The sequence below is a fragment of the Lynx rufus genome, unplaced genomic scaffold, assembly GCF_022079265.1.
Source record: "Lynx rufus isolate CCGP_SWC_20201006 ecotype Redwood Valley unplaced genomic scaffold, mLynRuf1.p SCAF_3, whole genome shotgun sequence".
Classification (NCBI taxonomy): domain Eukaryota; kingdom Metazoa; phylum Chordata; class Mammalia; order Carnivora; family Felidae; genus Lynx; species Lynx rufus.
In genome coordinates this window covers 103,391,167-103,409,757 of record NW_025814845.1, presented here as the reverse complement: position 1 = coordinate 103,409,757, position 18,591 = coordinate 103,391,167, and the positions used below count along the sequence as shown (strand labels likewise).

At 32.3% G+C, this 18,591-nt stretch overlaps 1 protein-coding gene across 2 annotated transcripts in view; it reads right to left on the bottom strand.

Moving 5' to 3' along the window:
* The window catches only part of FAT4 (FAT atypical cadherin 4), a 173,051-nt gene that overhangs the window by 15,289 nt on the left and 139,171 nt on the right, over positions 1 to 18,591 (bottom strand). For both annotated transcript variants that reach the window (XM_047092173.1, XM_047092174.1), the window contains exons 10-12: positions 9,170 to 9,274; positions 4,953 to 5,260; positions 341 to 426 (exon numbers count right to left, since the gene is read on the bottom strand). In XM_047092173.1, coding sequence (XP_046948129.1) covers positions 341 to 426; positions 4,953 to 5,260; positions 9,170 to 9,274 — 499 coding nt within the window. The remainder of the gene's footprint in view (positions 1 to 340; positions 427 to 4,952; positions 5,261 to 9,169; positions 9,275 to 18,591) is intronic.

The window sequence follows — 18,591 nt, the reverse complement described above, 5'->3', positions numbered from 1 at the left end:
TGTGGTATACAACTTCCAAAGGAGGTAAAGACTGGGATCTTTAGACTAGCCTTGCAGGACCCAGGTCATAGGCAACAATTTCATGATCTACTCAAAGAGCACAGGCCGTGTTAGTCTTTCCTTCCTCTATTTGTCCTCATCTCTCCCATCTCATGTCACACCATTTTTACATATTTTTTATACTCATTATTAACTTTTTATTTACAGAGTAAAAATTCCTTTGGAGAGCATAAAATATTGTAAACTCTCATAACACTTAGCATAATAAAATTATTTGTAAATGCAGAATTTCCTTTTTAAGGTCAAGTAATAGTAAGATCAAACGAATAATTTTACTTACCAGTCATCTGAAACCGCCACATTACTGACAGTGCAATACCCTGGTTCTTGGTTCTCGGAACAAGAGTCCACAGTTAAGGAAGCTGCCTATAAAGTAGGAGAAGGAAACATTCATCCTGGGTTCTGCTGTCCCTATTGTCCTTTATGGCCAACACTGCCCAGTACTTGTTTCTACGTGGACATGATTTTGAAGTCGTGATAACATTTTGGCTTAGTATATAATGACATAATACACCTATAATATCAAATTTTGGGCACATATTTCTTTTACATATCTAAAACTGTGACATTATTACATATAAGAAGTAGGAAGTACTTTGAAAAATCTTCACCAGGCCCCTTGTGTATAAGTGAAAAACCGATAGGGCACCTGGGTGGCTCAGTGAATTGACAGTCCAGCGCTTAATTCTGGTCAGGTCACGATCTCACAGTTTGTGAGTTTGAGCCCCGTATCGGACTCCATGCTGACGGTGCAGACCTGCTTGGGATTCTCTCGCATCTAGTTGATATTTTCAACTAGAGAATATCACATAGATATTTATGAATGACTCAACTAGGAAAAAAAACACTTTAGATAGTGGCATAATATTTTGATAAATCTTAACATAATTTTCTGATTTTCTAAAAGCTTCATGATACAGAACGTCTGAGGGGAAGTTTTATTTGAATAACACCCTATGCAATTTAATCGTCAGAGTTAAATGTGCTTTCTCGTACTGTTGAATTTTTCTACCAGTACTGCTGTAAATTGACATGTTTGTATCCTGTCTATTCAGTGATTCAAAGCTGAGAAGTTAATGATTTTGCCAGTTTCTAACAAAATCCCTTTGAACTGTAGAAAATGACAGATTCAAAATCCAGTAGGGGCCTTCTTTTGGGTATTTTCTAAAATAGGAAGATACTTTTTTCCTCTGACTGAAGTACTAATGGCAAAGGTATTTTTTCCCACATTTGGTATTATTTAAAACTTGAGGGGCGCCTGGGTGGCGCAGTCGGTTAAGCGTCCGACTTCAGCCAGGTCACGATCTCGCGGTCCGTGAGTTCGAGCCCCGCGTCGGGCTCTGGGCTGATGGCTCAGAGCCTGGAGCCTGTTTCCGATTCTGTGTCTCCCTCTCTCTCTCTACCCCTCCCCCATTCATGCTCTGTCTCTCTCTGTCCCAAAAATAAATAAACATTGAAAAAAAAAAAAAAACTTGATAGCCACATACTACAAATGAACTGAAAGAATTTTTCTTCTATCACTTTTGGCATACACATAGTACCTCTTTTTTTTTTTTTTTTTTTTTTTTTTTTTTTTTTTTGCTTTCCCTCTTGCTCCCAAGTCCTAAATTTAGATAGAATTAAATGGGCATAAAATTTAAAGGGGCCTTGGAAGTCATCAGATAAAATCACCTATTCTACATAAATGTCTGTTGACAATATCTTAGCAATATAGTTATCTCCCACCTGCTATGCCCCATTAGGATGCTGTCATTATTAGGAAATCATTGTGGCTAATGTAAGCCCCAATATACAATATCGATACCAGACTCCATATGCTTGTTCTAATTCTGTCTGTTTCAATAATGCCAGAGTAAATGGATAATCAGGAATATTGGACTTTTCTAAATTTGTATTCTCCTAAAGGTCTTCCTCTGAGAATACTAGTTTGGTATTAGGCTGGTTTAAAAAAGCTCAGGCAGGAAGGTGCATACTAACTTATTACTAACCTAAAAAATTATTATTGCCAAGATTTGCTTGTTATACCCCTATTAGAATTCACTGAAGTCGGTATGATTTTTTAGGCACTACTCATAATTAAAATTTATTGAGATTAAAACATTTTTTTCTAACCTCAAAAGGATGTATGGAGCCATGTTTTTGAAAACTCAGGATGACTAACATTCAACAAGCACCTACTTAATATCAAATATTTAAAAATATATAAAATATATACATTTTTATAAAGGAAACTATATGTAAAGTATATAACAATATATAAAATTTTAGATATAATTTATATTAATCCTTGCAATAATACCAAAATGTGGAGATATTATTCCCATTTATAGACCACATTTTGATTTTCTGCCCAACCCCTTTTCAAAACACAACCCATCTTGAATTATTATCAGATACAGTCTCCAAATGAGTATTTTTCAAGTAGATTTTTTAAAAAATTATTTTTAGAATATCAATGTTTTAAATTACTGTTACTAGGGGCACCTGGGTGGCTCAGTCGGTTAAGCTTTGGATTTCGGCTCAGGACATGATGTGGTGGTTTGTGGGTTCAAGGCCCAGGCTGGACTCCTCACTGACAACTCAGACCCTGGAGCCTGCTTCAGATTCTCTGCTTCAGATTCTGTGTCTCCCTCTCTCTCTGCCCCTCCCCCCTTATGCTCTCTCTCAAAAATAAATAAATAAACATTAAAAAAAATAAGTTACTGTTACTAAATTTTATTCTCGTTTTGGTCTCATTTTCAGAATATTGGGGGTAATTTTTTAAGTAAACATTTTATAAATTAATATATGTTAGAATAAAGTTATAGTTACAGAATATTAATACCAAGTTCATAAGAAAATGGAAGACAATATATAAAGTAATATAATATATAATTTAAATGATTCATAAATTTTCACTAATACTTTTATTGTTTCCTCACTTATATTTTAATAAACTACAACTACTAGCCTTGTAAGACCCTGAATGTAACACAATGGATATGGAGATATCAGTGGATGAATATCTGAACATCTAACCTTGATGATGTTGATAAAATCATCTGGTCATCTTTATATCCATCATCATTCCTTTTTTTCTTTTTTTGTCCTTCGTGTTTCTGTATTTAAAAAATTGTTTAAAATCTTCTTTTCTAAGTTATATTAGAGTGGAGGAGAGAAAAGCCATTGTATCTGATGCCATTACACACACACACACACACACACACACACACACACAAAACAAACAAAACAAAACCCCAAAAAATCCCACATGGATTTAAAGTACTGCTAAAAACAAATGGGGAATTTGATCCTTTGATAAAGATTGTTTGTTATTTATATTTGTCAGAAAAAAAATCAATATAATAAGATTCCTCCTGTCTTATGGCTTTATGAAATTTGTAATTAAGAAGGGCACAAAAGTTTTTCTTTTAAAATTGTGGATCACAGAAAAAATAGCAGAAATATTTTCTATGTTCTTTCTATAAATTTCTTATATGTAGTCCAACAATATAAAGTGGTCCCAAAATTTAGTGCCCAAAAATTTCTATTGTCAGACAAATACATGATTCATTTGATCAGTTTCAAAACTATATAACTCACTGTATTTTTTATATTTTTCTGGATTGTCACAGAGCTGAGACATAAAACTATAATCATTTAGATCACATTTCTTCATTTAAAAAATGATTTCAGAGCATTTATTTTGTTCTTTTGGCTAATTTTTATTTTAAATATTTATTTATTTTTGAGAGAGAGTGCCTAAGCAGGGAAGGGGCAGAGAGAGAGAGGGAATACAGGATCCAAAGTGGGCTCCCCACTGACAGCAGAGGGGCTCCAACTTATGAACTACGAGATCATGACCTGAGATGAAGTCGGATGCTTAATCTACTGAGTCACCCAGGTGCCCCAAATGTTTATTTTAATACATGACTTCAACCTTTAACTCTATTTCTATGTAGGGTAGAATGTAAATTTTAAAGAGTAGTTATCATTTTAGAAGTTTGATGATAAAATCCAAAAATATTTTAAAATAGTTTTTGTTAGCATTTACTTTTTCAAAAACCCTTGATAGTTGTTGAAAATGGGGGTGGGGGAACCATGAAGAGACAGTTGGTAAGTAAGTAAATATATGTGTGTGTGTGTGTGTGTGTGTGTGTGTGTGTGTGCGTGCGTCTTTCCATTCTAGATGTATTGCTCTGTATCAAATGGTTTCAAACACTTACAGGTAAAATACATCATGCATTTTTCCTTTTTAAAGAAAAAAAATACTTGTTTAATGAACACAAGTACTAAATAAATACATACCGTCTTACTGTAACATGAGAGCCATATAATTAAGTGGAATATAATATGGAAATCTTGAATATTACTGAGTTTATAATTCTAAAAATACTTTAGCTAGTCAGCAAAAAGAAATTCATTTTATTGCAGTCTCATGTGATAGACCTCACAGATGACAGCGTATTGAGGAGCTAAGTGCAGTAAGGACTACTCATGACTGTTTTGGAATATGTGTCAGCATCATCTTTTATCAGTAATTTATTTACAGAAAAGTTTTTTTCATTTGTTTTTAAATTGTTTCTTCAGTTAGGACAAGGATACTTACAAAAGTAGCCATTTTAAGTACAGTTCTGACATGGCCTTAAACATATATAGGAAATGTATAAAATGGAATATTTATGCACTAGGATGTTTTATTTACTTTGCTTCCTTTTATTATTTTTGAGACAAGTTATTTTTTGTGACAGGCATAGCTGTCATGAGCAAAAGAAAGATTATTACCTACTTGTGGCTATAGTTCATACCAAAATTGGTTAAATTTGACCCTTAATTCATGCTTTAACTTGAAGGCCTGATTGACTGGATGTACAACAATAAAACAAGTTTTAATGTAAAATGAAATGTCTTACCATTCCTGCTCTCCGGGCAATCACAGTGTGAAAATGTCCATCTGACACTTTCTTCATAGTGGTGAGCTTATATGTACCACTGCCTAAATTATAAGAGAATCTTAATCTTTCTTCAGCAATTTCAAGGGCCAAAAACTCAGCCCGGTCCCCTGTCTGGTTGTCATAGTTGTAAAGCAGTAAAGCATGACTTTTAATAGTTGCAAATTTGACATAAATATAGTTGTTATTGGGGTCCAAGCTGGGAAATTCCATGTATGACAGCTCCTCAAATCCATAACTGTTCAACTCACAGTGCTTTCCAAAGACACCTGTAGATGAAAAAATTGACAAATTGACACATCAAATTCCAGTGAAGTTTCAGTAAATGATTTTGGTTAAAATATTTTTATGTTGCAATAATGAATCAGGCTTTACCAGCCTTATTTTGTATTATTCTCCAAAGAATATTGTCTAAATTAAATTGAAATAGAACAAATCAATGATCTTTAAGGCATATGAGAGATGATGAACTACTGTACTTGCTTCTCTTTGGCCAACTAAAAACCATACCTAAGTAGGTCCCATTTCTAAAAATTAGAATTAGTGGAATGGAGTATGTCTGGAGTTATTTCTTCCCTGGAAAACTTTCAAAATTAGTTTGTCACCATTTTAAAAGTTCTAATATGCTGTAATTTTCAACTGAGATACTTCCCTTACAATACTTAATTCTTAAAAACAATTTTAATCCAATTGATGGTAAATTTTGTTTTGACTTTCAAAAAGAATTAATCACTATACTCATGGTATTTTCGAGAGCCACTAGATTAGGGAACCACTGCTTTTAGGAAAGGAAATAACTGTCTTAAGTTTTTTATCTCTGTCTTGCTTTATACCTTCTTTGGGTATGATTTACAACAGGCTACTTTAAAATAGCTTTCTGCTTTTTTTTTTTTTTTTTTTTTTTTTTTTTTTTGAAATCCAGTATCCCCACTTGTTTGTGCTGGTTCTTTTTCAAACTTGAAAAATGAGTTTTATTGATGTTACAGTGCTACGCCAAAATTCTTTTCCCACAAATATTAGTAGACTGTAGCAAATGATTGGAAAATTAACCCATGCCAATACATCATGATTCTTATTAACTGGCAAAGGTTCCATTCCTTAATTTTGGCTGTATATCTCTTGTAAATGCGTTAAATTTAGTCAGGGAATTGTTAAGCTAGAAGAAACTAATGCCATCATTTTACAGAATATTTAAAACTCGCCTGAGGTCACAAAACCATGGGAGACAGAGCCAGAATTTGAGGCCAGATCTACTGATTGTCTAGTTGTTTTGACTACATCACATTTTATATCCAAATGTTCTTTAAATTAAAATGGCCTAGAAGTTGCTGTAAAAGCCTGTGTTGCTTATCTTTTCCTTCTCTGTCAAGGTTGAGATAATAATCATAAATATGTAGGAAATATGCATATGAGTTATTTCTAAACATTAGCCGCATGAAGGAAAAAGCAAACATATAATAGAAATTATATCTATTGTCAATATTTCATACATTTATTTGTATATAATAATATATGATATATATCATATATTATTATATAATTAATAATGTGTATATATATAACATATATGCACAAATTTTTAAATTTTATTTATATTAAATGTTCATTTAGTATATTACATATATCTTGCTTATATATACAGGAAGAGTAATGAAAGTTAAAAGAACAAGCAGAGATGGAGCATAGAAATGAAATAGACTATTGAGTAAAAAACTGTGCTGTGTCTTCTCTTAGGCCTCTTCTAATTAAAAATATGAACACACGCTTAAAAATTGATTTATGCAAAAAGAATATACATACTGGACAGATGTCCTATATTTTTATTCAAGTAGGCACTAGATACAAATTGATTCATGAAAATATTTGTTTATGGAATATTTTTCTTAGAGAAAGGTACATTCTTGTTTTTAAAATAAAATTTAATGAAGATTTTAACACAGCCCTCCAAATGAAATGCTGTGAAAGAAATCTACATAAAGATCAGGTGAAATTATTAAAATTACTCTAATAAGGAATATTTTGTGTGTAGATAGTTATACATATATATACATACATAGGAAGTTATAATTATGCAGGCTTCCTTTATAAAATCGTAAGCACTTTATGCTTTTCTAAAACAAAATCCAAAAAAATAAAAATCTGAAAAAATTTTAAAAATCCAAACAACAAATCCTTCACTGATGAGAAAGTAAACAGTGCAAAATTTTTTCCCAATTTCAAAATTACAGTTAGGATGTTGTTTTATAGGATGCATGTGTAACTACCTCCAGCTATTTGTTTGAGGCATTCCATCTGTCATTTGTATTTGTATGGTTCACCCACATTCAATTTGAAAAGGAAAATACTTTATCCTTTAATTCTCTCTGGTCTCCAGTCATGTATTATTGTTTTAAGGTTTTCTGTTTTCTTTTCTTTTATAAATCTTCTATTGCCAACTGACAATGTCAAAGTTTACATAATGTTTGTTTGTTTGTTTGTTTGCCACTGGAAGAAACAGTGGGAGAAATCTGCTGCCAACTGTATGTGATCTGCCTCCAATTTACATTGTTGTGCTAGTCTGCTTTCCCTGGGGAACTCAGGTAGGGTGAAGGCAAGGTCCATTTGGACCCCAAACACTTTTGCCCAATAGGCAACGATTGTTGTATCAGCTACACTGCAGCAACAACTTGTTTCTATTTGGTATCAATTATCTTAAATCTTCATATTTGCAACTGAAATGCAATGCAATCTCTAAAAATGTAAAAACCTTTCTTCAGTCACTTGAAAATTCATTTTTTCCACTTTGCATTCCAATCCCCTTATCTTTCATTCCAAATACAAGTTAAACCATGAAACCTACTTGTGGTTATCTATAGAAAGCAGCACCCTTTAGGATTATAACAGATTACTGAAAGAAGTTTTTAGAAGATCTAAAGTTGTGGTTATTTTGACCTTAATCTACTTTTCACTGCTTCAGAGGCATTGTTGGTGAGAATCTCAAAGCAAGTGTAAATGTCACTGAACTGAAAATAATATTGTGTTCTAGTTACTATATCATCTTGAGGTAGTTTTGTTTCATTTTTATTTTTTTTGACTTTAGAGAAAGTCCTCAATTTCTGGACCTCAGAACCACTGCTAAATGCATGGCTCACAATTAGATACTTATATTCTGTTTTTCTTTATCATTCTACTGATGTGCTTTGCGAAGATAAAACTAGATAGAGTCATGGAGTTATTTGAAAATGAATTAACACTACATTTTACTTTTACTAGAAATCTCAGATTCTGTTTTAAATTCTATTCTCCAATATATGTTGAGATTCACTTTTCAGAGTCCATACAGCACAATGATATGCTCAAAAGACTACAAAATATCTTTCTCTTCTCTTGTTTATGGAGAGAGATTAGGGTCTTTAATTACCGTAGGACATCTGGGGATGAATACTATATTGTGGGGTAAGGTATCTCTTAAATAAATGGAATAATCACAAAGCGCTGAAACAACCCAGGTTAAAATAAAAGCTTGCTACAAAGCTGTTTTCATAGTCCTTGGTGGTCTCAGTGCTGGATAACATTTGAGTGAGATCTGAAAGAAATCTTTTAGTTCATTCCAGTATGGTCAATAGATACTAATGTGTTAAAAAAAAATTGTAACAACTTTCTTTTTCAAAAAAGACATTATTAGTCTGAATTTTGATTAGTTATTTGGTAGTATCTACCAAAAGCCTGTCATGAAAATTGCATGTCTAGTTATTAAATCCTTCTATTAGAAGTGGATGAATTAATGTAAAAAAAAAAAAAGCAAAACAAAACAAAAACCAATTCGATTAATTATCCTTAAAGATTTTAAGTAGGGAGTGACGTCATAGAGTGCTTTAAAAGATTTTTTCTTTGATATGTTCCAGGCTAAAAAGAAGTCATCCATAAATATTGAAGGGAAATGTCCTGAGGAGACAACATCAAATTCAATTATCTTGCATCAATTGCTTTTCTAGTAATAATCAAAGCAATATATTCAAGGGCATTCCATAATTAACTTTTTAAAAAAGTATCAAACCTTTGTACCTTCATTTTGCTAAAACCTCCTGTGTAAAACAACTAATATCTTCTTAATCACTCATGGCCACAATAAAATAAAATTGCTAAACTGTATGCCAAAATAGATTGATATTTTATATCAATAAATAAGCTGAACTCACCAAATGGACAATGGCAATAGTATGACTCCACACCACTTTGGCAGGAACCTCCATTAAAACAGGGGTTACACTCACAGTAATTGACTGAAGATTCACACAGTTTCCCTGAAAAGTATCAAATTCATTTTTAAAAATCTTATGCAAACATATTGATACCATTACTGCATCACCATATGTAAAAATCTGTTCTGAGAGATCATATCTTGGAGAAAAGAAATATAAGAACATTTTACTTGCCATGAGAAAATTGGAATACCTCAGAGTTCAAAATCCTATTTACTTGTCTCAGCGTAAAGATGTGCATTAAAATAGTTGGGAAATAATTTGTATAATCATCTTGGAAGGAACTACTGTTTTCAGGAAAATCACAAATGTGAACATATTTAAATGTTTTCACTGAACTTATTTTCTCTTGTCAGTGTTGCTTCTTTTTTCAATTTTATGAGATTTGAAAGTTCTATAGTATAATTCTCACTGTAGAGATTTCCTTGACTCAGATTTTTTTAAAGGTAAGAATCAATTTCGTTTAGCCTATTTGTCAAACTAAAATATTTTCCCTCTCCGAAATATCCCTTCACTTAAAAATTTCTGTTGTAAAACAGAATAAGAAATCCAGAGAAACACATCATATATTTCAAATACTTAAGATTTACTCTTGACTACAAGTTATGGATACCTTGTCTTTTTTCTAAAACATTCATACACAACCAGCACATCATTCAGTATCCAAGAACTCCTCATAGATCTTAAATCCATTAATATTAACTATTACTGGCCATCTTCTAAGATGGGGATATGGCAGTCAAAAAGAAAAAAAGCAGATAAGTGTCAGAACATGGCATTTCCATTTTAATGGGGGAGATTAATCCAAACAATAGGAAACTTTTACATTTCACAGATGAAAAAGAAGAGGCTCTTGAAGTCTAATATTTTGCCTAAGAAATTGCAAAACTATGGCACAAGACCAATGCAGGTCTGCTCCCATATCTAGGTTTTGCAAAGCTGTGGGTGAATACTTAACCACTTGGTAGGCCAAATTTAGAGTTTATGGTCAATCCTATCTGTTTTTGGTTGTTCTAATGCCACTTTTCTATAATTTTAAAATACTGTAATGACTTATTTGTTAGAATAGCTTCTAGTTTTCCAATTCCCAGAAACAATAAGATGGTATAGAGTTCTTTGTTAATTTCCACTTATTGATATGAGGGTTTAGTTATTTAATTAAATAGAGTTTTTTTCCAGAAAGTTATTTTCTACTTCTTAGTATAAGAACTAGAAATGTTTCTATGAGCATAGATAATCCATTTTATCATGATTACTATGCTTAAAACATAGTCAAAATTTTGTTTAATTTAGTTCTGTTTTTGTGGCTTGATTATGTAGCCACAATTGTTCCAGTTAAAATTATAAGCATGAGTCAGAATGCATGACATTGCTAACTAAACATGTTTCTCTACATCATAGGGTCATAAACAACATTTTTTCTTTATAAATAAAATTGGGAACCTCCTTAAAAGGTAAAACAGTAACAATTTTAGAATACCTTTCCATTCTAAAGGGAAATAATGAAAATAAACAAGTTACCAATCTAGAGGCACAGAAATTGGGTTTTAAGCATTATAGCAATTAGTTACATTTGAGAAACAGGCAGAAGAACTTTATTATAAGCCTGTACCATATCATAAGAGAGATGCTATGTCATAGAACTCTTTCCTGTGGCATTTTCCAATTGGATTTCTGACAGACCATTCTAGAGAAGTGAATTTTTTTCTTTAATAAAATATTAGTATTGCCCAATAAATAAGGCCTATGGGCTGTACTTTTAATTATTTATTTGCTATCAGGAAAGTCATATCCACTACTTGTATTTTTCTCCACTATAAGAACATACATAATTTTCACATGTGCTATGGGACTAAATAAGGTTTCATTTTCTTTTTTTTTTCTTTTTGAAAATTTCTTTTAGAATTATGTTAAAAGTAGCATGTATTGAGTACAGTTGTTCTTGAACAATACAGGGTTTTTAAGGAAGCCGACCCCCCCCTCAGTTGAAAATCCACATATAACTTTTGACTCCCCCAAGAGTTAATTACTAACAGCCTGCTGTCGATCAGAAGCCTTGCCAATAACATAGTCAATTAACACGTTTTATATATGTATTAATATACTGTATTTTTATAATAAAGTAACCTTGAGAAAATAAAATGTTATTAAGAAAATGAAAAGGAAGGAGAAAATACGTTTATAATACTGTACTATATTTATCAAAAAAATATATATATATATACATGTGAGGTGGACCCTGCACAGTTCAAAAGTGTATTGTTTAAGGGTCATGTGTACATAGATTAACATACTGGACAAATGCAGTCAGTAGAACACTTATATTGTGAAAACAAGTTAGTGGGTTCCAAAATTACAGCTTTACTTTTTGATGACTGGAAACGGGGAGCAAAGAGTAACCAATTTAGGGAGCACAGGCATGAACAATACTCAAATATTTGGACTTAAATTTCCTCCAAGAAAAATATCTGTGTATAAAAGCCCAAGTCATTGATACTATAAATCTCAAATACATCCTCTTTAGAATCCTGTTGGGAAAGACTACCTTTTAAACTTGTGGTGTAAACAACAACAACAAAAGAAAATCAGGTGTTTTTTTTGTAATTTATATAAATTAGCTATCTTATTTACCCCTCACAAAATTAGAATTTAATATAGACATCTGAATTTAATTTAAATATACACTATAGGCTATTTCAGTCCAAAATTAAGAATGGAAAAAAAAAACCCAAATTAGGTCGACTTACTCATGTATTAAAACATATAGCAACTATGGAAATTGCAGAAGAAACTACAAACTAAGAAAATATTAGTTTGAGAATGAATTTCTTCTAAAAGTTAAAATAAATTCTCAATGGAATCTGATTCTTTGAGTATACAACAATTTAAATAGACAGTTGTAAGAGAAAAATTCAGTCTTTCATTTTACGTTTTAATTGAAACCAGAGCTTTATTTTCTTACTTTTCCCTAGTAGATAAATATTTTTAAAAATGTGAAAAGTGGCTTTGGTAGGGGTGAAATAAATGGATTTATTGTTGAGTTTGAGAAAAATAGTCTTAAATGTTGGTATTACAGTATGTAAATTATTTACCATTCAAAAATTTAGTTTGAGTACTCCATTTAATGAGGTTTTTTTAATAATTAGTGAATTTCAAAGAAGTTACCATACTAGATTCAAAGACATAGTTTAAAAAACTCAATGTTGAAATTTAAATTATTATTAAAAAGACTTGTGTAATGAAGGAAAGATGTCATAATTTTACGTAGAATCAAAAGAAAGCCTTCAGTTGCAAATTTCTTAGGTTTGGAAAGTTCATGCTCTATTATCCAGTTAGAAGTCAGCAGCAAGTTCTGCAAACATCTATCTACTTAAATACTCGTGTTAATGGCATAATGTTTATTAGAGAACGCAGCAGTTTGAATTACTCTAACATAGATAATCTGATGTGTTGGAGAATCCATATAAAGCTAAATCTTGGGTCATTAACTTAATTAAAGCTGCAAGTCTATTAACAATATTTGCCATAGCCTTGAGGCTTTGAAGTATACTGATAGGGCTTGCACAAAGAAAAGGATCTCAAACTCAAGGATCTGGAACTCAAAAGGCCTTGTTCTATTAAGATATGTTAGTTGTGACAGAAGTTGTTTACAAGCTTAAACTGGTCTAAGTCCTTTGACATCCATCAATTAATTGTGCTGATATAAATTATTTATCATAGATAGAAGGATGTGTGCTTCAAGAAGTATAAGCTCTTAGCACCTGGAGAATAGGAATGCTGAAGATAATGCATAATTGGAGGCCAGTGTATCTACAGACTTTCCAAGATTATAGTTTAAACTTACAAAATAGATTTAGCATGTATCTTCACGTTTGGGGCAGAAGTTATGATGAATTCATAAACTGACCATTCTGTGATCACCTATGGTCTTTTCAACAAGGACGCATATTCAAGTTTCATTCATTCCAATGGAACATTTCAGTGTTGATTATGTGGAGCAGCACACTTATTCTCATCTGCTAATTTGTCCAGCTATGAGAATATGATTTCTGATATCTGACAGTCCATGTAGGCTTCACTTTAATATCTTAGACTGTACATAATATATTATATCACAACGAATATTATTTTTGCACCTTTTGTATTTGTACATAGGTAGAAAGGAGACTATGTGAAACTATTAAAGTCCATTTTATATCTAAATTGATTATACTATTAATAAATATAATTCTACAGGAATGCAAGCTGGTGCAGCCACTCTGGAAAACAGTATGGAGGTTCCTCAAAATACTAAAAACAGAACTACCCTACAACCCAGCAATTGCACTACTAGGCATTTATCCAAGGGATACAGGGGTGCTGTTTCGAAGGGACACATGCACCCCTGTGTTTATAACAGCACTATCAACAATAGCCAAAGTATGGAAAGACCCCAAATGTCCATCAATGAATGAATGGATGAAGAAGAGGTGGTATATATATACAATGGAGTATTACTCGGCAATCAAAAAGAATGAAATCTTGCCATTTGCAACTACGTGGATGGAACGGGAGGGTATTATGCTAAGTGAAATTAGTCAGTCAGAGAAAGACAAAAATCATATGACTTCACTGATATGAAGAGACAAAACAAAAACACTGATATTTAAGAGACAAAACAGATGAACATAAGGGAAGGGAAACAAAAATAATATGAAAACAGGGAGGGGACAAAACAGAAGAGACTCATAAATATGGAGAACAAACTGAAGGTTGCTGGAGGGGGTGTGGGAGGGGGAATGGGCTAAATGGGTAAGGGGCACTAAGGAATCTACTCCTGAAATCATTGTTGCATTATATGCTAACTAATTTAGATGTAAATTTAATAAATAAATAAATTAAATTAAAAATTAAAAAAATAAATAAATCTAATTCTATGATATATATGTTATTTATTCTGAATATTTATGCTTATAAGCTTTTTTACTATTTTTGCAGAAAGTAGCTTTTATTCACACTATTAAATGTTTCCTATTATTGTGAAAAAAACTATGAAGATAGCTCATCTAAATATCCTAATCAAATAGTATTTTGTTTTATTACATCAAAAGAAAGCAAAAATATCATGTTTAAGAGCTGCTAGAAAGAAAGGCAAAGGGGAAAATATTTTATTTTTGTATTTTAAAAAATGTACAAATACAATTTCAATGAGGCTACAGATGATGATGTATAATCACATTCATAATATCCATGACAAGTTTACAAATACATGTTTGTTTTCTGCAGAAATAAGAAGCATTTAAGTTTCTGGAAACCTCTTATTAATGCTTTTGTAAGTTGCAAATCATATTTTAAAGTAAAGTAATCAAAACAAGAAATGAGCCACTCTTCCATATCTCCCAGAAATTTTCATTTCCTATCTATTCGCTACATTTTGTTTACGTTCTATGGTTTTCTTGTCACATGATCATTGACAACATCCATGTATGACTGTTGTGATTTTGAAAGAATGACTCAGTTACAACTCCCATCTTCATGAAAGCAAATGTTTGCCAAGTTTTTCAGTAAAATTACTATGCACAACCTGTTTATAACTTTATATATGTCTGGAAAAAAATTCCTATTTATACTGTCAAATGTCATAAAAGTGATGAATGGACATATCTCATCCTCTGAAATATCAGGACTTATTGAGAGCATAGGAAAACTTCTCCATATGGTAATACACCCTGGCACGACTCCAAATACCACACCTAAAATGCATCCAGATGTGTGAAAGTGAATGGGAAAGGTTAAAGGGGCTATGAACTAATTCTGTTAGGAGAGACCCAGATTTGGGAATAAGCTCCATCTACCTGCTGCATTTTATAACACCATCCATTCCTATGTGAATGACTTAATGCAACATTGTGCTACAAACAGTGGAAACCTAGAACAGGAAGACAAATGATAAGTGGTTACTGACTCCAATTGTGCTTTCTAATTAGTCTTCTATTAAATGCGAGAAATTTTCATTTGTATGGGAAGAGAAATACTGGATTTGTAGTTGTTAATTTCCTCTGGAGGAGGAACTGAGGCATGTTATGAACTTCTGAGGTATGAATATATGAAAGATATTCTCTTTTGATTTACTGAGGTATATATCAACAATGATGTAATTTCTGGTATTGTTAAACCTTGTGAAAATCTAGAAATTAATTTTTCACATGTCCTATACTATACTAAATTGATTCATTCTTTCGAATAACCTGTATTATAGTGAATCAAAGTTCCACTTAGTGATATAAAAATTAAATTATAGAACAGTTTTTTAATAATGAAACATGAAGTGATTGTTACTGAATGTGAAGTCTCACTATATATTTTTTTCAATTTCCTTTTGATCATTTTTCTAGTAATTAGGAAAAAGAGATCAGAAAGACAAGTTATACAAACAAATTCATTCCCTCTAAATCACTCATTCATTTAAAAAAATCCTTATTTCATGTGTATTATGTGATGCTATGATAACAAACTAGAAATTAAAATTTAAAATATATATATGGTATATACATATATATCAGGACTATGCTGGTGGCAATGTGGTAATCACTACATCCCTTCATATCTTTTTATTGTGTTTGTTCCATAATTTTCATTTTTATACTTATACCCCTAGAGGACGTTCACACAAAATCCTTGTTCAGCTAACACTTAATCACCCCCTGTAGGATTCTTAGGATAAAGTCTCTTGGTTTGTGTCAGTGCATAAGCCACTCACTTTTTCAATCTTCAGCACAGTTTCTAACTTCATGTGAAATATGCAGTGGTTGTGTGTGTGTGTGTGTGTGTGTGTGTGTGAGAGAGAGAGAGAGAGAGAGAGAGAGAGAGAGAGAGAGAGAGAGAGAGAGAGATGGGGAAATATCTGAGGATTATTTTAAACATAAAGTTTAAGAAAATCTCACAGTTTCAATTTGTAATGCCACAGACTTTAAAAACCGTTAAAGGGGGGGGTGCCTGGGTGGCTCAGTTGGTTAAGCATCCTACTTTGGCTCAGGTCATGATCTCACGGTTCATGAGTTCAAGCCCCACGTTGGGCTCTGTGCAGACAGCTGGGGGCCTGGAGCCTGCTTCAGATTTTGTGTCTCCCTATCTCTCTGCTCCTCCCCTGCTCACACTCTGTCTCTCTCTCAAAGATAAATAAATATTTAAAAAAGTTAAAACCATTAAAGAAATACAGATTACATTACAAAAACAGTAAACAGAGTAAAAAATATAGGTGATTGGAAATAGTTCTCATGATCTGATATTGAATATACACAGGCTTTGGAGAAAGCTTTACTAAAGCATTAGTACTTAATTAATATTAACAAAGCTAAAGCTTACTGCAATAAATATTTTTAAAAATTCATTCTATGAGGTACACATATGCTTAAGTATCAATCTTGTCTTATGGCTGATTAGCTCTTTAAGATGTTTTGATGCATTTACTCCATCTTCCTTAAGTCAGGTTAGCTGGTAAAGACTACCTGGAAGGAATAACTGAAAATGATCTTTCAGGCATTACCTTTACAAAGAATTAAACAGATACAGACATTTGAACAATACATTCTTCTTTAGTGTATGGAATAACAATTTGTCACTATGTTTCCTATAAAACAAAACAAAACTAAAACTATCAGACTTGAATGATCTGCTAGTTTTACTGGATGGACTGTGCATGTAGAATTTAAAACAATGAATTACATGAATTCAAAAAATAAAAGATCCATATTAATCATTCGACTTTGTTTTTTTACATCATTCTTGATTAGTTGGATTATCTCCAAGTATGCAAATGAAGACTAAAATGAACTACAAAGAGGGACAGTATGTAAAATTACATAGTAATTGCAAACTATTTTTGTAACTTCAAATAACTTTCCTAACAGACAGAGGTTATGATCTAATCTTTGGAAGCTTTGGCTCTAGAGTCACCTGAGTGTAGGCTAAGTTTTCTACAACATAAAATAGGAGTAATAATAGTATCTTTCTATGCCAGATATTATCTCTTGACACTCAGCATCATTCCTATCCTTCTGAAGTACAGGGCCTGGGAGTCACAAAACTCTCTTTTCTAGACTCCTGTCTAGCAGGGCTCAGGTTTAGATTCTGCCAGGGAGTGAGTTGAATGATATCTGAAGAGTGAAAGCAAAGCAAGGGCTGTTTTGGGACTCTTTGCAGACTGCAGGTAGACAAGATGATCAGTTGTGGTTTCTTGCAGTATCTGCAACGGTCTTATTGCTGAAGTTAGTGGTGAATTTTCCTGACTTTCATTCTTAGGCAGTTTAACGATATTGCAAGCCATTTCCAAGTACTAAGTACCTTCCTACCTAGAAGTCTGGGAGTAATTTCAGTTATTGACCAATCTCATTCCAATACACTATCTCATATGCTTTTTGTGAGGATCCAGTAGAAAAACGTACAAAAAGTTCTCAAAAGATATCATGGACTTGCCATAATACTCTATAGCAAATACAAACAAATGTGTGATGAAGAATCACATATAGAAATCACATATAAGAAAAAAATATAAAAATTGTATACATATAAAAAAGTATGTGATGAAGAATCATATACATAAAAAAAAGTAGAAAGAAGTCAAGTTTATAGTCAAGACTCATTTAGACCATCTTCTGTGCCATGCAAGAGCCAAGTTATTTAATCTCTTTTAACCTATCTGAGACCCAATATCCCAATATTTTTTGCCCTTAAAATAAGAATAATAATAGTGATAATACAGTTTCATTGAATTTTGAGAACTAAATGAATAACTAAGTGAATAATAATGTCTATGATGCAAAGACTTTAAGAAGTGCTTTTTTTTTTAAGTTTATTTATCTATATTGAGAGAGTAAGAGAGAGCACAAGCTGGGAAGGGACAGAGAGGGAGAGACAGAATCCCAACCAGGCTCTGTGCTATCAGTGGAGAGCCCAATGCAGGGCTTGAACTCATGAACTGAGAGATCATGACCTGAGCCAAGCTCAAGAGTGGGATGGTTAATCAACTGAACCACCCAAGCTCCCCTAAAGCAGTGCTTTAAATAGCCACCTAATAAATGATATGCATATTTCATAATGAAAAGAAAGGTATTCCTAAAAGTTTCAACTACTACATTTAGAAAAGTAGGCAATGTACGTTTAAATCTAATGTAATGAAGAAAGAAAGAATTAATGTTAAAGAATTAGTTTTATGCCCAATCATGAAGCAACATTTATGCTGCAATCAGCATATGGTGCTTTTGCTCATACCCACGGTACTTTCCCTGTTTCCTATCTACTACCAAATGCCTTCACACATTTTTCATTTTAGGGCTAAGTATAAACTCATTTTAAATCTAAATGTGAATGAGCATATTATA